This window comes from Amia ocellicauda, chromosome 16, assembly GCF_036373705.1.
Source record: "Amia ocellicauda isolate fAmiCal2 chromosome 16, fAmiCal2.hap1, whole genome shotgun sequence".
NCBI lineage: Eukaryota > Metazoa > Chordata > Actinopteri > Amiiformes > Amiidae > Amia > Amia ocellicauda.
Window position 1 is genome coordinate 24,439,422 of NC_089865.1, and position 26,388 is coordinate 24,465,809.

At 39.1% G+C, this 26,388-nt stretch overlaps 2 protein-coding genes across 2 annotated transcripts in view; both read right to left on the reverse strand.

Annotated features, from left to right (window-relative positions):
- casp10 (caspase 10, apoptosis-related cysteine peptidase) overlaps positions 1 to 17,833 on the reverse strand; it is a 33,449-nt gene extending 15,616 nt beyond the window's left edge. The window contains exons 1-8 of the mRNA XM_066688309.1: positions 17,706 to 17,833; positions 14,897 to 15,209; positions 9,718 to 9,823; positions 9,071 to 9,203; positions 6,574 to 6,686; positions 5,555 to 5,588; positions 1,187 to 1,230; positions 810 to 840 (exon numbers count right to left, since the gene is read on the reverse strand). Coding sequence (XP_066544406.1) covers positions 810 to 840; positions 1,187 to 1,230; positions 5,555 to 5,588; positions 6,574 to 6,686; positions 9,071 to 9,203; positions 9,718 to 9,823; positions 14,897 to 15,189 — 754 coding nt within the window. The 5' untranslated portion in view covers positions 15,190 to 15,209; positions 17,706 to 17,833. The remainder of the gene's footprint in view (positions 1 to 809; positions 841 to 1,186; positions 1,231 to 5,554; positions 5,589 to 6,573; positions 6,687 to 9,070; positions 9,204 to 9,717; positions 9,824 to 14,896; positions 15,210 to 17,705) is intronic.
- A 1,481-nt stretch (positions 17,834 to 19,314) lies between these two features.
- LOC136711813 (caspase-8) lies at positions 19,315 to 25,945 on the reverse strand. The gene is made up of 6 exons (XM_066688315.1): positions 25,854 to 25,945; positions 24,108 to 24,488; positions 23,881 to 23,927; positions 21,982 to 22,087; positions 21,079 to 21,577; positions 19,315 to 20,252 (listed from the first exon to the last, which is right to left on the reverse strand). The coding sequence occupies exons 2-6, from the start codon at positions 24,394 to 24,396 to the stop codon at positions 20,096 to 20,098; spliced, it is 1,098 nt and encodes a 365-aa protein (XP_066544412.1). The 5' UTR covers positions 24,397 to 24,488; positions 25,854 to 25,945; the 3' UTR covers positions 19,315 to 20,095.
- Positions 25,946 to 26,388: the final 443 nt, after the last annotated feature.

Genomic DNA, 26,388 nt, shown 5'->3' on the forward strand with positions numbered 1-26,388 from the left:
TATATAGGTCACACTGATGAGCTAGGGCAATGAGGAGAAGGCGGGTGAACTTAATTAGAAACCAAGGATCAATTAACTTAACTATGTGGAGATTAACTGACAATCAAGTGGAAAACTGAACTAAAACTCAGGAGACTGTGATCTCTGGAGGTCGGACAGGAACAGTATGAGGCACAGACATGACACCTGTCAGATTTAAACCTTTCAAGTTACCTATCAAGTATGATATTATGATTTAATGTGCAGAGTGAGCAATAATATCCAGTAGAATACAAATTGAGTAAGCACCTGTTTCTCCTGCCATAGGAAAATCATCAGTAACTTAGTAACAAGGGTGGTTTCAGTGCTGTGCAATTGTGAAAAAATCTGAATAAATTGGCTCATAAAGTTTATTAGCAGTGAGGTAACATTTAATTGCAATTATCTTAGCAAGAATAGGCAGATTTGAAATGGGATAAAAATTATAAAAATTATCCAACGCTATGTTTGGGTTTTTTGGGACAGTCACTGCTGCAGTTTTAAAAGATTTCAGCTACACACAAGAATTTGAGGAACCATTTAAAATGTTTCACACAAAAGGGCAAAGTTCAAAATAGGATTGCAAAAGAACAAAGGGAATCAAATCTAGTGAGCAGGAGTAGGTCTCATTCGAAGAAGAACAAGATTGTGATGTTTCCTCAGTGTTTGTTTTGTTTTGTTAATCAGTAGTAGAAGTATTTAATTTGAAAAGAGGAAAAGGACAACAATCTCAGGAGTAATTGAAAGGGAGGAAAAAATACTAAAAAAATGCTAATAAAATTGGCTAATACCCAAGGATGCTATGCTGGAGGCTGATCCTTCCTATAAGAAAAAAAAAGAACATTAAATAAAACAAGAAATTAATATGAAATTACACCAAACATACATTTTTAAAAACCCAATTAATTAATTAATTGATGATGATAAACCAACACAACTCAAAACCCAGTTGAGTTGTTTCACACATTTGGACAAGTGGACAAGTATCTAACACAGTAGGCGAGTCTCAATCAGTCTTACTACAAATGTACTGTTTTAAAACAATGTCTATCTATCCACAACAAATCTTTAATGGTTTAATCTTTAAATATATGTTAAGCACCAGCTTCACTTTCACCTTTGTTTTAAGTAAAAGAACAGTTTTATATGAAACTAAAGCAAGTCTTACCACTGGCATAGTGAAGTGTGATGGAGGCAACAGTTGGTCTTGATCTGTGGGAAAATATCCTATGCATAAATTATGTTTCAGTTTTTAAACAACTGACTGGTTCATGTTACAGACAGTTATTTTTCTGAATCTGAATACTTTTTTGGTGATCTTGAACACAACTGTATGGGACCCTTGACCACATATCCAGGTATGTCACACAGATAATCCTGGTACTGGGGAACCTCTGTCTCTTCTGGTTTTCGTTCCAACTAAACTCTTAATTGCTTAGCACTACTGAGCTAGTAATTAAAATATTTTCTTAATGAACTCTTATTTTAGCTTTTTTTCTGCCCTCAGTCCTTAATTTCAGAAATACTACATTGTAGGTGTGTTGTAAGACCTTTGAAACTTAAATTAAACATATTGTATCAGGAACTCCCTTATTAAGAACTGTTAATCCTGTTATTATGATTTTAAGCAGATAGTTAAAAAAGGGTCTGATTAGCCTATGTGATCAAGAGCAAAATTCAGAGTACAGAGAGCTGCAACCTTGAACTAGGACCGCCACAGGGTATTTGGTAGCTGAGGACTAAATTACTTAACTGGATCAATTGTTTGCTTAGGACTGGGTAACTACTTCCTATCTCTCTAAAGATTGACTGTTTAAATCTTCTTTTAAGACCTGCAGACCTGTGGTACTGTATGGGATGAGGGCGATAGACATCTGCTTTTAGTTTTCTTCATGATTCTGTGTTTCGTGGGGATGAATGTTGTGACTGTCATACTCATTTACATCAAAATACAAATTAATGTGATGATGTGTAGACCCAGATCAAATTCCAAACCTACTTTGTTCCATTGTTTCACACTTATTTTCTTCCTCTTTACACTTCCTTCCAGATCTCTACAGTTCCCCTTTAGGGTCTGTTTCTAATGGACAGTTTAGCTAGTACAGCCTGTGCAGAAACAGGACCACATGCAGAAAATGGCATAGGATATGAAAGAGAAATAACAGAGTGCATAAAAAAGGAGTAAACCAGATCACACATAGAAAACACCAGAATTTAATCACTGTCTAACATTAAAAATTTAAAACAAGTATGAGGGAGGTAACTTGTGATTAATGCAATATTGCTAACAGCAATACAATACTATTAGAAATGTATATATCTTACAGGTTGTATAATAAAGCAAGCTATTGTGTGCATTGTTTCCCAAGCATTAAATCTATGATTATGCTTATGGTAAATAGTAATGAGATGTAGTTCTGGAAGACTAAATACATACATTGGCTATTCACCCCCCTTGAATTTTTCCACATTATTGTGAATACAACCTGACATTTTGATGCATTTAAATGGGATTTTTTCCCCTCGTTTGATTTACACAACCTACTCTGCAGAGGCAAGATAAATGTTATTGTGAAACAACAAAAAAATAAATACAACTAAAATGTCTTGGTTAGAGATGTATTCACCCCAGTCAATACTAGGAACAACACCTTTGGCCGCAATTACAGCTATGAGTCTCTACCTGGATCTGTATTTTCAATTGGATTCTAGTACAGGCTTTTACTGGACCAATCTATGACATTCACTTTCTCATGCTCGCTGGAACGTATCGAAGACATGTGTCTATCAAAGCTGCCATTGGCCCTTGTGCCCGTCACTCAAACAGGACCCTTCCACTTCCTGTTTGTATAAAAGGTGACATCTGCACAAAGAGCTAGAACTCCCACACGACCTTGCAACCCTTGGGCAGTGCTTCTTTTCTCAGATAACCACGGTGCATACGCATCCTATCATTATCTTTCGAGTTAGAAGCACCGTACCTACTAGGAGTCGTACCAAATCTATGATAGAAGCCACAGGGGCCCCTTGGGGCCACATCTGCGCTGCCCAGACGTGAAGACTGCAATCACGCTGAACTGGGGAGAAATAACGAATGGTGTATCCACGGGGCAACAGGAACTTTGTGCCTACCGCGAAGCCTAGTAATAGCGGCCTCCTGCTCTACTAGCAGGGCTAGGAGCGCACCTTGTGCTCAACGTACAGCAGGCTAACTTGACTGGATAGCTACTGCTGGATAGTTCAATTAAATAAGGTAACTATATACACAGCGGGACAACAAGAGCCAACTCAAGTGCCTTCCGCTGGACACAGCAGCAGCATAGCTAGGGTGGGGCCACAGACTGCTGGCAAAGGAACTATATACATAGCAAGGCACAACGTGCCCTCGCTAACAACAGGAGCAGTCAACTTAACAAGGAGTGGACAAACTCAGCTGTCTATTCCAATGAACAATACACTGCAGGGTGCAGGATCCAGCTCATGCACCACATGCAGGACACAGGTGCAAGTTACACACTGCCGACCAGCAGCTAGTGGCAACAGATGCTCTACTGATGACAATAAATGAACTATATACATAATGGGGCGGAAGAGTAAACTCAAAGCTTACAGCAGCAGCATCGGCCCTCAGCACAGCTAGCATAGCTAGGGCGGGGCCACAGGCTTGCTGACAAAGGAGCTATGTACCATGGCGGGGTACAGGTGTAAAAAACATATGCCCTCCTGCCTACAGAATTAACTATATACAAGTCACAGTCCTGTAGGAAGGGAAAACGGTTCTGCGTTGCTTTTCCCAAGCATGCTCAACAGGGGCAGACAGGGATAGAAAAGCCAGGAGCCAGTGCCTGATAAGCTACTGAGGCTCAACTGAAGCCAAGACTGGATTCCCAATAGAAGGAACCGGGCCCATCGCGTCCAGCACGTAGAACTTATCAAAAATGTGCGGCGAGACCCAACTCGCAGCCGTACACATGTCTGCCAGTGGGGTGCCTTGAAAAAGGGCCCACAGCATGGCTACACCTCGAGTTGAGTGGGCCACCAGGTGTTCAGGTTCCGGACGACTTGTAGGCCATGGTAATGTTGTCCACAATCCAGTGCGAGAGGCGCTGCTTTGAAAGTACCTGGCCCCGTGATTGGGCCGAAGCGTAACCCTGGAACGATCTCCCGCAAAACGGACACACGCAGGGTGAACGGACAGGGCGTGTTACTCGCTCACGCGTTTTGCCGACATGATTGCCAACAAAGCGGGGGTGGCGGGGGAAGTCCCACACTTGCTCTGCCTCCCTGGTCCAGACAGAGGGGGCAGACCATGTCACAACTCCAAGCAGGTATCGTGCAGTGGCACAGCGGCGGGGCAGCACTGCAACATGAGCATGCAGCAAGTGCTCCAGTCAGCGCGGGTACCGAAGGCACACCAGCAGCCGAGGTGCTCTCACGACAGTGGAGCACCTAGCGGGACTTGCCGCTGTAAGCGCGTCTCCACTGGCAACGCAACACAACACAGTGGGGGAGGGGCACTACACACATGTTACTGCACTGGGGCACTGGGACGAAAACCAGGGAACACTTCTACCAAGTTGTGCCTTTTCTTTTGTGGCAACAACACAGGAGGACCAGGTGTAACACCAAGCACTGCACACTGCAAGCACCACGCGGGCCATACAGGGGGGGGTACCAGGGACACTGGGTGCCACGCTGTTCGGAATCCGGAGGGCTCACGGTAGAAAAACCACCAGCTGAAGCGGGGCTGAACACACCAGAACCATTACATGGATGATTGAGCGCAGCAGAGCTCCAGTAAACTGGAAAAGCAAGACCTCCTACAGCCGCAGTCGAGGGCTGTAGTGCGGGCGCAAGCCAGCGGAGGAGCCCCTCTCGTGGGCGAGGTCTCTTACGACAGACCGAGGCTTAGGCCAGGTGGCCAGCCGCGGCTATTACTGCCGCTGTGTGCACTCTCGCTGTGGAGGAAAAAGTCCTGTGGACAAAAACCAACACAGTGAACTAGCCTGAATAATAATAATAATAATAATATTAATATTAAACGACTAGCAGTCATGTGAAAGCCGAGATGAACCGAGGTGCTGACGGACTTCCGTGGCGCAGACGGAACAAAACACTGTGGCTAATTTAAATAAAATTAAAAAAGCACAACAACACACAAATGTAGCGAACCAGTGGGTGGATGGTAATATTTGTAATACCAGCCAGCCGAAAAACGCTCTCACCTGTCTTCACAAACAAAGGCGAAGGGCAAAAAAAGGAAGTCTTTGTGCAGACGTCACCTTTTATACAAGCAGGAAGTGGGAGGGTCATGTTTGAGTGACGGGCACAAGGGCCAATGGCAGCTTTGATAGACAAATGTCTTTGATACGTTCCTGCGTGCGCTGAAAACCTTGGGCAGTGCTTCTAACTTAAAAGATAACCCAGTCAGACAAAGGTTAATATATTCAGGCTATATGTTGAACAGAAAAGACATTTTGTGCATAACTATTTCTACGGAGAATTGTAAATACAACGTTTAAGACAAATAACACACCAAATGAAACTGGTCTTGAATTCTGTGGAAGAGCCTGTAAAAAATAGGACAGAAAATATAGAGTAAATTAAACAAGAATAAGTATTACACTATACATCCAATTTATAAAGAATATGAATGCAATGGTACTTTAAGGCAGTGGTCTCCAGCTCTGGTCCCAGAGAGCCTCAGTTCAGTTAGTTTAATAAATCACTTGTGATTAATCAATTTCTAAAGCATAGGAACAATTAATTATTAAGCAATTAAATTAGTTGATAAATGGAGATCTAGTCTTTTAGGGCTGAATTGTGTGTTTGTTCAAAAATATCTCTAAATAACTGAATTTAGCAAAATACCTGATATTTTGTTCACAATGAGAAGTTGCCAGACTTTACAAATGTGTTGTTTAACTCATAAATCCAGTTGGATTGGGGCATTCTAGGACCAGAGTTGGACAATTTTGATTTAAGGAATACACCTTTTATCACTGAGTTAACCCTTCAGTAGCATTCTGCTTACATGTCAGCCTGCTGGAGTTTTACGTTACTGGGAACGCTGCCTTGCAAAAGGGTTCACCTCTCCTACCCTTGAACTGAAACTTGAACTAGAGATATACAAACAGAAGACACAACTTCCAAAACAGCAGCACTAACATCAGAGCTACAGCACCATGGGGAGCCCTGATGCAGCTCTCACAGATAGCACTGCAGAGCTCTGCAGGAGTAGCTGTTTGCGGCCAGAAACCTTGGCTACCTTAAACATGCACCATCTCCAAGAGTGATCTACCAATTGGCAAACTTTAAGAAAATATGGCTATGACAAAGCCCAGATTCAAATAATCTGAACTCTGGACTATATTGTGCAATTTGTCCTGTTCAATGTTTTAGATCACTACTACTTAGTATAGCACAACAGCTGTCATTTGTTGTTCTTTTATTTTTTACTAAATGTAATTGTATTAAAGTCAACTTGGACAAAAGTGCAAACAAAAAGAACAAATGAAAAATAACAGAATAATAGGGACAATCAATCAAAATTACTTGCTGATGACATGAAGCAACTGAAGGAACTTCTGCAGATCGCTGCCTCAGAATTTTTTTCCCATATTCCCAGGGCTGTGTGGTTTCCTGTGTACTTAAACTGCAATTCCGATCTACAAAACATGTGACAAAAAATAAGAATCAATAAATATATATACTCATATAAAAATATGTATCACTGTCAAGCACTGGTACAGTGAGGGGAAAAGTATTTGATCCCCTGCTGATTTTGTACGTTTGCCCACTGACAAAGAAATGATCAGTCTATAATTTTAATGGTAGGTGTATTTTAACAGTGAGAGACAGAATAACAACAAAAAAATCCAGAAAAACGCATTTCAAAAAAGTAATACATTGATTTGCATGTTAATGAGGGAAATAAGTATTTGATCCCCTATCAATCAGCAAGATTTCTGGCTCCCAGGTGTCTTTTATACAGGTAACGAGCTGAGATTTGGAGCACTCTCTTAAAGGGAGTGCTCCTAATCTCAGCTCATTACCTGTATAAAAGACACCTGTCCACAGAAGCAATCAATCAATCAGATTCCAAACTCTCCACCATGGCCAAGACCAAAGAGCTGTCCAAGGATGTCAGGGACACAAGGCTGGAATGGGCTACAAGACCATCGCCAAGCAGCTTGGTGAGAAGGTGACAACAGTTGGTGGAAGAAACACAAAATAACTGTCAGTCTCCCTCGGTCTGGGGCTCCATACAAGATCTCACCTTGAGGAGTTTCAATGATCATGAGAACGGTGAGGAATCAGCCCAGAACTACACGGGAGGATCTTGTTAATGATCTCAAGGCAGCTGGGACCATAGTCACCAAGAAAACAATTGGTAACACACTACACCGTGAAGGACTGAAATCCTGCAGCACCCGCAAGGTCCCCCTGCTCAAGAAAGCACATGTACAGGCCCATCTGAAGTTTGCCAATGAACATCTGAATGATTCAGAGGAGAACTGGGTGAAAGTGTTGTGGTCAGATGAGACCAAAATCGAGCTCTTTGGCATCAACTCAACTCGCCGTGTTTGGAGGAGGAGGAATGACCCCAAGAACACCATCCCCACCGTCAAACATGTAGGTGGAAACATTATGCTTTGGGGGTGTTTTTCTGCTAAGGGGACAGGACAACTGCACCGCATCAAAGGGACGATGGACAGGGCCATGTACCGTCAAATCTTGGGTGAGAACCTCCTTCCCTCAGCCAGTGCATTGAAAATGGGTCGTGGATGGGTATTCCAGCATGACAATGACCCAAAACACACAGCCAAGGCAACAAAGGAGTGGCTCAAGAAGAAGCACATTAAGTTCCTGGAGTGGCCTAGCCAGTCTCCAGACCTTAATCCCATAGAAAATCTGTGGAGGGAGCTGAATGTTCGAGTTGCCAAACGTCAGCCTCGAAACCTTAATGACTTGGAGAGGATCTGCAAAGAGGAGTGGGACAAAATCCCTCCTGAGATGTGTGCAAACCTGGTGGAAAACTACAAGAAAAGTCTGACCTCTGTGATTGCCAACAAGGGTTTTGCCACCAAGTACTAAGTCGAAGGGGTCAAATACTTATTTCCCTCATTAACATGCAAATCAATTTATAACTTTTTTGAAATGCGTTTTTCTGGATTTTGTTGTTGTTATTCTGTCTCTCACTGTTAAAATACACCTACCATTAAAATTATAGACTGATCATTTCTTTGTCAGTGGGTAAACGTACAAAATCAGCAGGGGATCAAATACTTTTTTCCCTCACTGTATGTGTTGAGTAGATATCTGTTTCAAATTAATAACTTAAGAGAGACTATTGTAAAAATATTTTGTTTAGCGTAAAACCTGCACATCTAAAATTTTATCAAAAAGGAACAAGCCTGATAATACACTAAAATGTTAGAAGACTCCCTTGATCAGAACTGGTTTGTGCCCAGAGCTCACATGACTCATAGACACTTTTTAATAATTAAAGCACCTAAATGTCATATTTTGTGTTCCATGAACATCTACTAAAATCATAAGGTACTGTGTCACACTGCTGAGGGTGTAAAAAAGTAGTTCAATTCAACATTGTTAAATAAATTAAATTCCTTGATTGGAATCATTACCTTACTCATACCAGTAATACTTACCAGTATTCCCACAAAAAAACCAATATCATACAAAGGGCATACAGTTAGATTACTTGTGAATGGTATTTTGTTTTCAGGTATTTGTTCACCCAATATTTAGATCTGCTCTATATATAGCTTCTTACTTTCTGATCAGTGATAAATGTTGAATTCTCAAACTGTAAAAGTTGATCCTTTTATTGTACTCTTGCTTAGACATTCTTAACTCCTTAACTGATTGTTTATCTTGTGGTACTTTTTCAAAGTAGTGACTCTGTCAAAGACAAATTATTTCCTAGCCCTGTTGGCATTTAAATGGACTTTGAGCAAGAGGCCAAAAACTGTATGTAGATACACTTAATTAATTCCCACACAACTTTTATTCATAGAAACGGACTTACTTTCATTCTTGAACTTGCTTATTTTTTTCATTAAGCTTGGGGAGATGATCTGTATAACCTTTTCAAGAGTCTCCAGATTGTTCTCGTCCAAGTGATCTGCTTTCTCCATCTCCAGGAGCAGTTTAAGCATACTCTAATAATACACAATCAATCAGACAAATAAAGCATTACAATACACAGAAGTCACCACCCGAAATTATACTAATTGATGCACAAGTCTGTCCTGTGATCACAAACCTGCAGTCTGTCAATTTAGTTCACTGACTGACTACATAATACCTTGTTATATTGAAGAAAAAATGTGGCATGCTTGTGAATAAATATCAACTAGGTTGTGCTACAAAACCAGAATCACATTAACAGTTTGTTACTTTGTTACTGGTTTTCAATTGAATACTCAAACTCACTGATCGCAGTGTTGATTTGGAGCAACTTCTTTGGTCCATATAGTACACCCCCTTATTATTTTATCGCTGCATCACTGGGAACCATAGATGTTGTGCCATTATTTTGGGAGACTGAACCCATAAATATCACACTTTTACATGGCACAATATAATGAAAATGTTAATGCAAAGCTGGTGTTTCTGTGTGAAAGTGGGCATGGATTGGGGAGCAAACTGTGGCAATATCAGCTCCCCACTTACCATGTTGTCCTCCAGTTTGCACTTGGGAAGGGTGTTCTGTAACAGGAACTTGGCATTTTTCAGATCATCTGTAGTTATATTCTCTGAGAGGTCATAAAGCATCTGCCTGCACCCAGACATACAAAACAAGTTAACACCTGTAGTTAAGCTGTTAAAGCATGCTACTACTAATGACATTAAAGACAGTAATGGCCCTTTTTGGACAAAATTTTAAAAGACAGTAATACCTGGAAACAAAAAAAAACACACAATAATTTCTGACTGGTAGTAAACTAGCAAAAAATAGCTTCACTTAATGTCTTTCTGCTATCTCCTCCTGGATGCACTCACATCATTTTAAACTTACCTTTCCAAATCTGATCTTCACTTCTTTCCCTCCTCCTCTTTCCCCTCTTCTGATCTCCCTCACCCTTTCTTCTGCTAAGTCACCTTTACCCCCTTGGTCAGACCTACTCCCAGCACATCTCCACTAAGACACATACTTGATGATTCTTCCTGAGCAACATATGCAGAATCTGACACTTCTTCACCAACTACTCGACTCCTGGATGGCCTGCTCCAGTTTATCCAGAATTTGGCAGCTCGTCTTGTTTTCTCTGTGCCTTGATTCACACATGCTACTCCACTACTGCACTTTCTCTGCTTGCTCCCGAACATAGCTTGCATCCAGTTCAAGACTTTGGTTCTTGCCCACAATTGTCTTGACCAGACTGCACTTAGCTACCTCCAGACTCTCATCTCTTCTTACACTCCCTCCAGACCACTCCAGTCTTCCTGCACCAGAAAGACTCTCTATATGCCCTCTCTGCTCCCCTCCCTCCAAATCCCACTTCTCTTCAACCCTTACCCCTAAGGGGTTGTACAACCTACCCACTAAAGATCAGGATGGCAAAGTCCCTGACCACTTCTGGCATCTTCTGAAGACACATATGTTCATATGTAATACTGTAGCCTAATCTCCTGCACAGCTCATGCAATTTCTTATGTATCCTTTACATTCCGCTCCATTATTTTCGGATCACAGATGATCCGAGAAATAAATAGTACTTTTATCAAAACGACAAAATATACCAATGCTTGGCTTCATGGCTTGTTAGAAACTAGAGGCTGGGAGCTTTCAAACAACACCCTAACCACACCACACCACCCCTTGTCTCACACGTTCGTATTTCTATTACCAGTTATATTTGTGAAAGCCATAACGCTTAATAAAGATGAATACATTTTTATTTGTCCATTTCCATTAGTAATACCAGAATCTCTCTATGCATTAACCTATTCTTAATCCATCTACTACTCACTGCAGATGGATGAGCCTGAATTAACATAAAGAAGATACAATTTAATTCGATTTTACCAGTTACTTAATACAGTGAGGGAAAAAAGTATTTGATCCCCTGCTGATTTTGTACGTTTGCCCACTGAAAAATAAATGATCAGTCTATAATTTTAATGGTAGGTGTATTTTAACAGAGAGAGACAGAATAACAACAACAAAATCCAGAAAAACGCATTTCAAAAAAGTTATACATTGATTTGCATGTTAATGAGTGAAATAAGTATTTGACCCCTTCGACTTAGTACTTGGTGGCAAAACCCTTGTTGGCGATCACAGAGGTCAGACGTTTCTTGTAGTTGGCCACCAGGTTTGCACACATCTCAGGAGGGATTTTGCCCCACTCCTCTTTGCAGATCCTCTCCAAGTCATTAAGGTTTCGAGGCTGACGTTTGGCAACTCGAACCTTCAGATCCCTCCACAGATTTTCTATGGGATTAAGGTCTGGAGACTGGCTAGGCCACTCCAGGACCTTAATTTGCTTCTTCTTGAGCCACTCCTTTGTTGCCTTGGCTGTGTGTTTTGGGTCATTGTCATGCTGGAATACCCGTCCACGACCCATTTTCAATGCCCTGGCTGAGGGAAGGAGGTTCTCACCCAAGATTTGATTGTACATGGCCCCGTCTATCGTCCCTTTGATGCAGTGCAGTTGTCCTTTTTTCCCTCACTGTATATATATATATATCGTCTTTGTTATAAAAATGATTTTTAATTAATAAACTTATCCAGTTGCCTACTTTCTAAAACTGACAAAGTAGAAACACGTCTACACACATGACACAATCAAAGGAAGTGTAACATTGTTTCTTTTCTTCCCCTACCTCTGAACTCCAGATTTTTTGGCAATGGACTCTCTGACTCCAGCTGTTTCTTCACTGTCTGCCTCAGCTGTGGTTGATGTGAAACTGCGCAGTCATCAATTTTTTTGTTTTGTTACTGATGTTTTATTTTGGTGTATGTGTTTCCAAAATATTGCAGCAGAGATTGTATATATTTATTTTATCTTAATTATCACCTCACCTCACCTCACTCACTACCAATAAGCGGCCCACAGACATTGATTGGCCATTACTGGATATGGCATAATCCAATAACCGAGAACTGATTTCCACTCTTGTGAGTCGTGAAAGTGTGTGAAAAGTCGTTTCACAGAGATAGGTCTATGGAAAATTAATCATAAGAACATAAGAAAGTTTACAAACGAGAGGAGGCCATTCGACCCATCCAAGGATCCTATCAAGCCTATTTTTAAATGTTCCCAAACTTTCAGCTTCTACCACATCGCTGGGGAGTTTGTTCCAGATTGTGACTACTCTCTGAGTAAAGAAGTGTATCCTGTTTTCCATTTTGAATGCCTTGAAGCCCAATTTCCATTTGTGTCCCTGCTGATCTGGAAAAGCTCCTCTGGTTTAATGTGGTTGATGCCTTTCATGATTTTGAAGACTTGGAACAAGTCCCCACGTAGCCTCCTCTGTCCCAGGGTGAAAAGGTTCAGTTCCCTCAGTCTCTCTGAGTAGGACTTTCCCTTCAGACTTGGAATAAATCTGGTTGCTCTCCTCTGAACTGCCTCTAGAGCAGCAATATCCTTCTTGAAGTGTGGTGCCCAGAACTGCACACAGTATTCCAGATTAGGTCTAACTAGCGCATTGTACAGTCTTAACATTACTTCCCTTGTTTTAAATTATACACTTTTGACAATATACCCTAGCATTCTGTTTGCCTTTTTTATTGCTTCCCCACATTGCTTGGATGGAGAAAGTGAGGAGTCCACATAGACTACTAGATCTTTCCTAAATCGGTTTATCAATGCGATTTCAGTGGGGGCTGCAATGAATAATTGTCGGATCCCCTTGTGGATTTCGTGCATCTTGTCTTGACTTTTTACCCATTCAGCTCTTTACCTGTGCCCCCCCCCATAGAGGGTCTTGCACCCCACAGGGAACCACTGCCTGAGCTACAGGCTTGCGAAATCGTCAATTTCTCAGAGTGTACAGGGCTAATTTGCATATGCTCACGTTTTTATGACGAGGCAACCTGACCCCCACCCTGGAAGCCCAACGATGCACAACAAACCCCAGAGGTCTGATTGACACACCCCACCATGGAGGGCTAACAGTGCACCCACACCCCAAGGACTGAAGAGTCATCACCACCCAAGGGCTATTTATCCCCATCAGAGGGACCACCATACCAGCAGCACCATTTACGAATTTTCTGATCTTCCTGCTGCTGTAATATAGAGTTAGGCCTAGGGGCAGGATTAAATAAAAAATGTTTGTGCTGCAAGTCACTCGCAGAAGCATTAGCAGCACTTTACATGTTAGGGGGTCCCACCTCCATCACCACCAATGTATAGGACCCACCTGGATGATGCGACAGCAGTCAGAGTGCACCAGTACACTCACCACATATCAGCTACTCAGTGGGGAGGTGGGCAGAGACATTAATGCCAATAATGCAAAATGCTTTTTTTATGTTGTATTGCTTTAATTATTTTAGTATTAGTGGTAAGCTATAGACACTCTGCAGTTATTCAAAATAAGTCTTCAAAGGCCTCAAAAAGGGTAAAAAAGCAAGACCTTAGAGGTCCCCCCCATTTTCGCCTGATTTTATTGTTGTCATATTTTTACTTATAACTCTGTAACTACAAGGGCTAGAGCCAAGTGTCTTATATGGAAACACTCGGCACAATCTGGAGATTCAGAAAACACCAGAGATAACTGTTTGCCCCAGCAGAGTTAAGAAATAAATCTAAAAAGTGAAGAAAAACAAAAGCGCTTATAAGAAAAAAGTGAATTTATGGTCAATATAACACTTTTTTAGGGCTCCAGGCAGACTTTTGACACTGGACTGTGAAACTTCAAAGTCTTATGAACTTCTGTAAAAAAGAACCACTCAAACCTGACCTCCAGAACAGGAATTACAGCCATTTATATTAGACTACCATCAGCCGGAATAACTATATACAAATAATAAAGAATACTAAACAGGGAAACAGAATTCCAAACATCTGGCTTTTGAATATTGTCACTTGAGGCCTTTCATAGAAACATAGGCTTTACTGTTGTTGTAGTACTCATTCCAGCCACAAAACTGCCATGGCTTTCTATTCTATTCTATTCTATTCGTACAGAATAGACTGTCAGTGACTTTTATAGATTTGTAAACAGAATCAGCATCTGTGATTTGTTTTCGAAGGGTAAGGTGTTTTATTTTTTGTGTCTGATTCTATTTATCTAGATTTATCTAAATTTGTATTTGGTGTTCTTGCTGTATGGCGTCTTTCGTATGTATCGACCAAACGAGCACGATGTGTCGAATGGCCTCCTCTCGTTTGTAAACTTTCTTATGTTGTTATGTTCTGCTCTGTCAGAGAATCGCGTCTTCTGTATGCGCACTGCTTCCCCATGTGCGGTCGGTGAGCTCTCACACAAACACACGGCTCAGCGCAACCTAGCATGCTCGGATATGGGCGTTTGGTATCATTGTAAAGCTACAGTCCTGCCCTGTAAGAGAGTGACAGACCCGTTTGCTAATGAGGGACAGGATTCGGGCAACAGGGCCTGGAATGCAGCCCTCCTCTCACCTCTGGGGCGTCACCAAAAAACACATACGGGTTTCTTAAAAGGGCATGTACCTCAGCACTGTTTATACGGAAATGGCCATTATTAGGCTCATTCGGAAGCTAAAGACCTGCAGTTTTCGGGAGAGACAGCCTTTGCGCACCCATGGGAGACAGGATTAGAGTAATATGACCTAGAACGCGCGGCCCGGCACCGGGTCGTTTTGCATAGGGCGGACCCCACAGAGTTAAGAACAGTGCAAAACCAATGGATCCCTCACCTGTACAGTGAAATTTTTCCTTTACTTGGCAACTGTTGTTCCACATCTTGTTTAGATGTTCCCAATATTTTAAGCAACGCAAACTGCCGGGTCCTGAACAAAAGCTCTGAGATGATGAAATGATCTGTAATTTCCAGGAGGCCATAGTGTTTGAGCTGAGAGAAGAGTAGGCTGGCCGATGTGACAGCACTCAGGTCTTTCTCCATCAGGTCTTTGCACAGGAATGCTAGGGCCTCCGCTTCATCCCTGTTGAGCCTCTGGTCGATTTTAAGAAGCTGTTCCTGGAAATCCATTGGGATGGTAATAATTGGGACTGAAAAGAGATATAAATAACCAATTTAAGTCTGAAAACTCCAGGCACAAGAAAAAACACCTTGAATCCTGTTTGAAGTATAAAAAAACATTCAAGAAATTCTGTAGCCATTTGGCAAAAAGGTTTATGGTCTTACAAAACTAAAATCAATCTTTTGGCCTAAATGCAAAGTGTTACATTTGGTAAAAATCCAACACAGTGCATCACCCAAAGAACATTATCCCTACTATGAAACATTGTGGGATATTTCACATCAGCATGGACTGGGACACTATTCAAGATAAGGGACACTCTCTCTCAACGGACACTCTCTCTCCTTCTTCTTCCGCTAAAAACCTAGGAGTGACCCTCGATTCTGCGCTCTCCTACACCCAGCACCTTCTGGCACTTACTCAAGACACATCTTTTCAGACAGTACTTTTAATATGAGTCCTTTTAATCCCTGTTAGATAGCACTTCACAGATTTGTATTATGCTTCTTGCGTTTTTGATTGTTTTCCTCCTTGCTCCCTTTCCCGTAGCCCTTGACTGTGACCCTACATCTTGACAGCACTTAGCTTTTACTGTCCATGATGTATGACCTCACTTACTGTACTTGCCTGTGTAAATTGGAAGTTGTAAAATGTATTATATTTTGAATTGCTATGTTTAATGTAAATTGAATTTGTAATGTTTGATGCATTGTACTTAACTGTATTTTTGCATTTTGTTTTGCACTCATGTTGTAAGTCGCCCTGGATAAGGGCGTCTGCCAAGAAATAATAATAATAATAATAATAATAATAATAATAATAATAATAATAATAATAATATAGAAGGGAAAATTAATAGAGCAAAATGTAAAAATCTCCTTGAAGAAAACCTCCTGCCCAGTTAACCCCAACCTAAATCCAATCGAATCTTTGTGGATTGACTTCCTGTTGCAAAAGAAATGTGAGAGAGTGTAAACAGTTTTGTAAAAAAGAAAGGTAAAATATTGCCAAATTGGTGTGCAAAGCTGGAAAAGATCTATCCCATTAGACTCACCACTGTAAGCGCTTCCACCAAATATTAACTCAAGGGGGTGGTAACTAATCCAATTATATTTCAGTTTTGTATTTTTCATATATTTTTTTCACAATAAAAACTTTTTTACCCTTAGCAGTGTGCAGTATGGTGTGTATATAAGTGGAATAAAATCCTCATTAAAATGCATGAAACTCTGAGGCACTGAGACTATACTTTCTAAGGGCACTGCAAATATACCACCATCACCATTAGCCTATATTGGTCCACTGCTGGATGAAGGCCTCCCCAAGATGCTTGCTTCAATCTATAGACATTTTCCATGTCATGCCTGCAAAGTTTAACATTTCATCTTCCCATCTTTAATGCGGTCATCTGCTAAGCCTTTTTTCATCTTTTGGTATCCATTCAATAGTAGCTTTGTTCATCTTTGTTCTTTGCTTCTTGTAATATGTCCAGACCATTGCCATTTTACCATGATTTTCGGTTGTTCCCGGATCCATTTATTTATTTTTCTATCTCTACTTCTTATTCTAAGCATACATCTTTGTGGTTTCATATCCCTATACATATCCATATATATATATATGAACTTGGAGTGGTCTCTTATTTTTTTCCAGAGATATATATATATATATATATATATATATATATATATATATATAAAGGCCCCAAGAACATGCAGGAACTAAAGACAGCTGTAGTACAGGCTGGCAGAGCATCACAAGGGAAGAAACCCAGCATCTGGTGATGTCTATGGGTTCCAGACTTTGACTGTAAAGGATTTGCAACCAAGTATTGAATCTCACAATTTAATTCATGATTATGTTAGTTTGTCCAAATACTTTTGAGGGAACATTGGGGGACCACATATAAAAATAGGTGTTCAACCAATTTGGAAGTAACTACCCTCAAATTAATTAAGTCTACACTTTAAGCACATATTGATTGTTTCCTTTTAAATCCATTGTGGTGGCGTACAGAGCATATATATACACACACACACATACATTATATAGGTATATATACATACATACATACATACATTTTTCTTTCTATTACGCTTTAGTGTCCGTTTTTTCTACTTCCATTTGTGAGCAATATGTCACCTTTTTACGTGTGTTTTGCAATTATTCTTGCATTTAAATAATATTCAAATCAATAAATAAATATTAGCATATAAGTTTCAAATCACAACAGATTGAATGATACAGTTTGGTTTAAACTGTCCTGAAAAAGCAAGTACTGCTTACTGCCTACAGACTTTCACTTTCAGTTTATATCTCAATGATCAAGGTGTATAATACATTGTTAATGTGAATACTGTTATAAAGAATCTGTGGCATTCAAATAAAAACTTTATTAACAACATTAAATCTTGTTACGCTAATCAGGTCATGCTACGAATTACTCTGGCGCCAGGCGAAAAAAAGTTTTAAGAAAGACACATAAAGCCTTCTAAAATCTAACGAATAAAGAACTGTACTGTACCTTCTATTTTCTACCAGACCGTCACTTCAGAAAATATTGTTTCTGTAGCATTTGCATTAAATCCACCATATCTTTTTCAATTCTTCAGCGTATCGTGGACGACAAGCAATTTGTGGCTGTACCTCCCTTCAAATACGGGAATATGTCATAATTTCCGGGTAGTGAAATTACATATAGGAAAAGAAAAGGCATTGTTTGCACTTACTGTTCGAGACGAAACGTGGATATGTGTTTCTTTGCGTTATACAATCCTGTTATTCGTATCCTCTATTTTAAGAATGTACGCTGTTCATATGACTAGCAAAGTAATGTACTACATTAAATGTACTAAAACGTTAACTACATATAATTTTATCAAACAAATATATAATAACAGCAAGAATACAAACATATAATCTATAGATCAAGCAGTAGCAATAAATGGAAAATGAAAAGTTTTGTAATATGTTTAACACATGCCTTTATCTCTTCGCTTGAAACAATGTTATGAAACGATTAATTCATTTTTATACCTATTATCTATTAAACTATACGTATTTATCAGTTATATAGTTTCAGAGATTTTTTTATCCCAGAGAAAACTGCAAGTTATTACATTAATACTTAATATAACTAAATGTGCCGACAGGACTGAATAATGACAACGTGGAACCTGGGTGTCATCTGTAACCTAAGCCGATCTTTTAAATAATATATTCAAAATGTGTCACGATTCCTTCCTCTAGCTTAGAAATTGCTCAATGAAGAAAATTATTTAATTACGAGACACTAAGAAATTTACACGCGTTTGTTACTTGTAGATTGGATTATTGTAATGCAATTATGTTTCTGCACTTCATTTAGTTCAAAAGGCTGCTGCAAGAATCTTAATAAAAATAAACATATCACTCTAGTATTAGGCTCTCTTCAATCTCTTCCCTTGTGCTACAGGATGGATTTCAAAGTTCTCCTATTAGCATTTAAAGCACTGGGGTACTGTCACCTCCCTATTTAAAAGACCTTCTTACCGAATACACTTCGGATCCCAGGAAGCCGTTTATCTGGTGGTCCCAAAAATGCAAAAGAAAACTGCAAGTGGCAGAGTATTTCATTACTGTGGAACTGTGGAATGATCTTCAAGCCTATGTTAGATATGCCCCCTTTGTTTCATTCTTTAAATTGAGGCTGAAGACTAATCTTTTCCAGCAGTAGCCGGGGGGGCTACTCAAGGACTGAATTGGACTGTGTTCATGGACTCACCTGCGAGACCCCCTGTGGAAAAATCACACCTTGCAGCACAGTCTGATAAAATTGTACTTCCTGAAGGGCAGGCAACTATAAAGCGTAGGCCTTGAGCCAGGGACCACATCCAGATAAATGTTCTCCTATAACAATCTGCCACCCTAAAGGAGCTTTTGGTTTTCTCACCTCTGTGCTGAATGGTATATTTTTTGTTTGTTTATATGTCTATTTGTTTTATTTCAATTTGTAATGTTCTCTGTGGTTACCCTGTAAAGGGTGCTATACTACATACAAATGTAAAGATACAATATATATAATCAATTTCATAACATGAACATCTGCAAATACTGTGATAATTACTGGTATCAAATAGATTGGGAAACAGAGATACAAACAACATGTTTATTTGAACTGAAACAAATAGATTAGACACAATCTAAAGGTTGAATAGGAGAACTGGACTAATAAACTTTTCAATAAGTGTTTAATTTTTACCATTTTAAATTCAAGAGGGGAAAAAAGAACAGTTCACAATATTCAGTGCATCAATCTAATTAGAATTTAAAACACCTGCAGACAACTTTTATAAGTAAACTGGAAGTGTAGCTTTTCACGGTGTTCAATATTCAATGTATTTGTAATTCGTATTTAATTCAGTGTAGCTCTAAAACAAGGATTTCCAAACCGGCTCGTGTAGAGCTAGTCTCCTGGTTTTCATTTCAGCCAGGGTCTTGATTACACAATTTATCAAACTGTTGTGTAAATTAATAAAAAATAATATGATATTTAGCCATTAATGGAATATGTAATGGACCTTCAGTGCAGTGGACTGAAAGGAGAATTGGTTTAGTTTGGATTAGAACTGAAATACTGGGAGTCCTGAGTGTGCACAACCAGTTAAGCAGGGATCTCAAGCATTGGTACTGGACAACCCCAATCTAGCAAGTTTTAGTGGGCACCCTTCAATCATCAATGTGTAAAGATTGGGGAAACATTTTATTTTGATCAAGCAGTTCTGGTAAATTCAGTCATTTAGAGATCTTTTGGAAAAATCACCTTAAACCCAGTTGAACAAGTGACTAATGCAAATAACCAGTGTTACTAGTCTTTTAGGTTACTTATACAACTAACTGCACTAAGGGCGTTCCAGGAACAGGGATATCACTGTTTCAAGGTCTTGAATGTTCAGGCACATGAAAGATCAGTTTCTTTGTCAGAGTATACCTGGGCTCTGGTATTTGTTTCGCCAGTTGTTTTTTTAGGAACGCCGACTTCTTGCTAACTTCTTCGTTGACTTTTGTGAGGATTGTGTGTATGTCTTCTTTTCTGGAAAGTAAAAGCAGAGGAATGCTACATTTAAAAAATATCCAAGCTACTATAAGGTACAGAAAATTACTTTTGGTTTCAGCTCCTCCACTATAGAATGGATTTTCAAAAGGGGCAAAAGAAGAAGATAAAACTTCTTAAAGCTTATAAAACTACATTTCGGTAAATTGATAAACTCTATCCGGTTTACATCACATTAACTTTAAATATATATACAGCTCTGGAAAAAATTAAGAGACCACTCCAATTTCAGAAATCAATGTTAAGTGGTGTCTTAATTTTTTAATTAACATAATTTAGCAATCAGCTTCTTATTTTTTATCATTTTAAAATAAAGTTGAGTGTTCCACTTTCTACTGTATTTAATGTAGAGATGTTGCTCTTAAGCATTCTGTGAAAAACACAATATCCTATCAAATAAAGGGACAAGCCACAATCGAATGGTCTAAGGCAGTGGTGAGCAACCTAAATTAATCAGTGGGCTCACCATTACAAATACCACAAATGTTACATTTTTATTTAAAAATAGCAATATAAAGCAAAAAATATATTTCAACAATGGAATAAGGGAGTAACTCATTGATACAAAATAAGCATTTCTCATAAATATACTACTTTATTGTTATTTTTTATTCTTTTTTGGGAGGTGTGGTTAGAAAAACTTACTACACACTTTAAAAGCAAACTTCAAAAATCAAAATGATCTTTTTATCAATTAAAGTAATCAAAATTCTCATGTTTGTGGGCCGCAAATGCATGCTAAGTCTAAGAAGTTACTTAATTAAATTTTTGTCAGTAAATTATTTTATTTAACTGAAAGCTTTACCTTGGACAGCTCTCTTTTAGCTGCATGCACAGTGACTGTATATACCAGGACCCTGTTTCAGTGTGTCTTAAAGACAAGCACTCCTGAACAGTGGCCATACCCAGGAGAACATCAGCATTGATTGGAATCATGTTATGGCATTTCAGATCAGCTTCCAGCCCAGGATGCACGTCACCTCCATCTGCCTGTACCCTCACTGCCTCCTGCATTTTTTCCCCCTGACAGGCCTGAATGAAGAAGACTTTGGGTTTCTGCAGCAGAGAGGGGCAATTCCTGCCATCAAAAAATGAGATTATTTCCTTAATTGTGACTTTTTGGTCATCTGTACCAAAGACACACTGCAACTCTCCATGACTGAGTACGCAGCACACTAAGCAATCTTTCCCCTCATGGGACATCTCTCCATATTCCTTCAGCCTAGCGTGCATCTCATCAGCTTTCAGGTCGTGAAATGTGTTCACTTCAAAACCCAGCCAAGTGAAAACTTTGTCTAGAGCCTCTGTAAGGAAAAAGAAAAGTATAATTAATTATGTGGTATGTTTTATTTACAACATTTGTCTGGTTAATTCCAGGAAAATAAAGTTGGTTTGAAAAAAGGTAAAACCCAGCCAGGTGAAACCTTTGTGTAGAGCCCCTGTAAGGAAAGAAGAACAGTAAAGAAAATACAATTTAGTGTGTATTATTATGTACTTTCCTGTCTCCAGTCCCTCCCAAAGTACTCAATTCACTGTTCAAACATGGCTAGTCTAAATCTAACTAATGTCACTACTGTCACTAGTATGGGAGGTAGGTACTTGACAAACGATGAATGATTCCAAAAATGTTAAAAATGTACAAACAACAGTAATTTCTGCTGGCAAAGTTGGAAACAGAAATGTTACTATTATGAGCTTAAACTCTCACCTGCATCTTTGTGTGTTCCTGAGCGTGGTTTCAGCTGAAGAAAATTTGAGTTATTGAAGATCAAACAGTACCCACGAGGCTGACTAGACATTTTGTATTCATCTCCCTGTGGAGGCAAAAACAGTCACTTGGTTACTTATTTATTTCACTAATTCGGTTTGTAAGATTTCAAGTTCGTTCCTCAAATCCTTTCTCCTCTACCATGAAAACATTGTCATCATCATTTTGAAATGATTCATGGTGCTGGCAAACTTCAAAGTGATGTCTCTTAATAATTTTGTGATGGCAGTAGTGCTCCTTTTAATTACCTTTCCTACAATTTAAAAGACTGATATCAACTTCTGTAGATTAACCTTTTTTTTTTAATTCTTTTAAAATTGCTTGAAACTATTTGGAAGATAGCCATTTCTATTATTCAGTACAGATAACACTTCATGCAAACAAATACATCTTCAATCATGCCTTAGTATTTGTTTTCAATAAATAAACTGCCTACAAAACAGTGAAATATGGATAGTGGATAATCATTATAATAAAAAAAAAAAAATATATATATATATATATATATACACCGATCAGCCATAACATTATGACCACTGACAGGTGAAGTGAATAACACTGATAATCTTGTTATCATGGCACCTGTCAGTGGGTGGGATATATTAGGCAGCAAGTGAACATTTTGTACTCAAAGTTGATGTGTTAGAAGCAAGAAAAATGGGCAAGCGCAAGGATCTGAGCGACTCTGACACAGGCCAAAATGTGATGGCTAGACGACTGGGTCAGAGCATCTCCAAAACTGCAGCTCTTGTGGGGTGTTCCCGGACTGCATTGGTCAATACCTATCAAAAGTGGTCCAAGGAAGGAAAAGCGGTGAACCGGCAACATGGGTGGCCAAAGGCTCATTGATGCACGTGGGGAGTGAAGGCTGGCCTGTGTGGTCCGATCCAACAGACGAGCTACTGTTGCTCAAATTGCTGAAAATGTTAATGCTGGTTCTGATAGAAAGGTGTCAGAACACACAGTGCATCGCAGTTTGTTGCGTATGGGGCTGCGTAGCCGCAGACCAGTCAGGGTGCCCATGCTGACCCCTGTCCACTGACGAAAGCGCCTACAATGGGCATGTGAGCATCAGAACTGGGCCACGGAGCAATGGAAGAAGGTGGCCTGGTCTGATGAATCACGTTTTCTTTTACATCACATGGATGGCCGGGTGCGTGTGCGTCGCTTACCTGGAGAACACATGGCACCAGGATGCACTATGGGAAGAAGGCAAGCTGGCGGAGGCAGTGTGATGCTTTGGGCAATGTTCTGCTGGGAAACCTTGGGTCCTGCCATTCATGTGGATGCTACTTTGACACGTACCACCTACCTAAGCATTGTTGCAGACCATGTACACCCTTTCATGGAAATGGTATTCCCTGATGGCATTGGCCTCTTTCAGCAGGATAATGTGCCCTGCCACAAAGCAAAAATGGTTCAGGAATGGTTTGAGGAACACAACAAAGAGTTCAAGGTGTTGACTTGGCTTCCAAATTCCCCAGATCTCAATCCAATCGAGCATCTGTGGGATGTGCTGGATAAACAAGTCCGAGCCATGGAGGCCCCACCTCGCAACTTACAGGACTTAAAGGATCTGCTGCTAACGTCTTGGTGCCAGATACCACAGCACACCTTCAGAGGTCTAGCGGAGTCCATGCCTCGACGGGTCAGGGCTGTTTTGCTGGCAAAAGGGGGACCTACACAATATTAGGCAAGTGGTCATAATGTTATGGCTGATCGGTGTGTATATATATATATATATATATATATATATATATATATAAAAAATCATTATAAACAATGGTGTTTAACTGTGAAGCAGGAACTTGTAATTATGTAGTACAGTTTAGATGATACCTGATTTATCTCCTGTTGTGTCTCCTGTGTAGGTCTTCCTGCAAAAACTAAATCAAATAAGATAACCTATGTTGTTTAAAAGGAATACATGAAAACTTTTAAGTTATCCACAATATCTCATTCATTTGTTTTACTTCTTCTCAGTCCAGACAACTTAAGTAATCAAAAGCACAGCTTTGTTTTGTTAGTCTTGCATGTCCATTAAATAATTTTGAAGGACACATTACCTGATATATTTCCAACTGGCTGCGCTGATTTCCTCAGTTTGGGGAATGTGTCTTTAATGTCTTCTTTGTCAAGAAGTTGGAGGAAGTCCAGACAACTTTCGTTGCCCTTGAAAATAATTAAGTCAAGAAGATCTATCATTTTCTTCTCATTGTTGTTGGGGGAGCTCTTGATGTTGTTGTACTCACGATTTGTAATGATTTTTGCTTGTTGAACATGTTGAAGAATATAATCGGAGTCACAGCTCAGCACCTCCAAAAGAAACACTTTCCTTTGTTTTATGTTGTCCATGATATGATCCAGTAGCTGGGAGTTATTATATTTGTAATTTTTTTAAGTTAGGGAAATTGATATCAGACTACCAGAAATAGGCCAGGTCTTTGCTGAAAGAAAAAGAAAGAGACTGAATGCACCATGAGATAATATAAAGGCAATGCCTCATTTTCCTCACATTTTGAGACACACATCAGCCAAATGAGGTGCAACCAAATATGCATCTTGTGCTTCTAAGCTGTGGTATTTAAGCAGTCAAAGGTAATTGGTGTCAAAATATTTAAGGCTTTTATATTTAATATCTTTCATTTTTTGCATCATATTTCATTGACTACAAAACAAATCATATTAATAAATCACAACATAATTATGTTAAAGTCCATAATAATAATAATAATAATAATAATAATAATAATAATAATAATCAAATGTTTAAAATGGCATGATTATAACGGATTAATGTATGCAACTAGAAAACCAAAGCCGTAACCGTAACTGACAAAATACAAAAAAAATTAATTAAACTTTTAAATAATTTAGCCTACTGTTGTTACATACAACCTACAAAAATCAACAAGGCGTACTGTAGAAGCAGCAGGATTATTATTATTATTATTATTATTATTATTATTATTATTATTATTATTATTATTAACCTAAAATCGAATAACCCTATCCCTAACTTTGATATAAAGAAGAAATGCATAAGGTATGCATGTGTTATTTCTGTGTTATTCACACATCAATTAATTATTAATTGTGCCCATTGTGGTAATTTAATTATTTTGCATAATGAAAATGTTAGGGTAGCTTTTAGGACAAAATTGTGTTGAATACGGCTTGCTTTGTGTATATCAAATGTTAAGCTATCTTTCTTATAAGATTTGAATTTGTATTCAGTCTAAAGAAACTCTAGGTGTACATATGGCTTCCAAAAATAAAAATGTGAATGTTTCCATTCAATAAATGAAGCAGGCTATTATTTCTGGTCAACACTAAAATAAAGTCTCCTGGTGTTTGAAGTCATTGCTACACTGTCGTTTTATCAGCACTACAATACTAATTTGATTTACACGGTTTTGTTTTCAGTATCTTAAAATCTTCTTAAAACATATCCTTAACGAAGAGTGTGTGTGTGTGTGTGGGGGGGGGGGACCCCGTAAATTACACATATATATTTAACGAATAATAATAGCGACGGTGTTCGATTGTTCATAACTTGTTTGTTATTAAAAGTGTTAAACAAACATTAAACAAAAAACGTGTATGTATTTTTTGCTCCCCTGAAGTGCTTCCGTGCACTTCAGGGGAGTGGTACAGGGTAGGCATCCGATAATATAGTCCTCAGGAATTATTGTCAAAACACGAAAAGAAACATCATTGTGTGAATGCAGCGAATACATTATAATAATATAATGTAGAATATTCTCTAGGCAAAAGACACAAATAGACATATCACGGCTTAATTGTCTTACCTTAGTATACAAAACGAGTACAGCACCAGCAAGTTAAGATTATAACCCCCTTTACAAAGCAAAGCTGCTTTCACTTTGTACTGGAGGCGGGAGCAGACGGACTGTTTTTTAACTGTTAAATGTCTGGATAGTAATTGGAGATGTATGTATGTATGTTTGTGTGATGATGACGGCGATGGTGATTAACTATTGATCCATTATCACGAAACCACACGCACGCCCAGAGATTCCCTGATAAAGGATGGCTTTGGGCGTATGTAGTAATACTATCGAATGTGTAGCTGCAAAGTTATATTATATTACAGTGCATTAGGCCTATAATACAGTGTACAATCTATTACAGTGCAATACAATATAGTTTATTACAGAATAGTGTATGCACGGTGCAGTACCGACAATAAAGTATTACGAAATACACGTAGATGTGACTAAACTTTATTATTATTGTTGTTTGTTTTAGACCCTTTCCTCTTCAAAACAAAACATAGTATGTTGAGCAAGAATGCAGAACGGCATGTTGAAGTTGCGATAATAT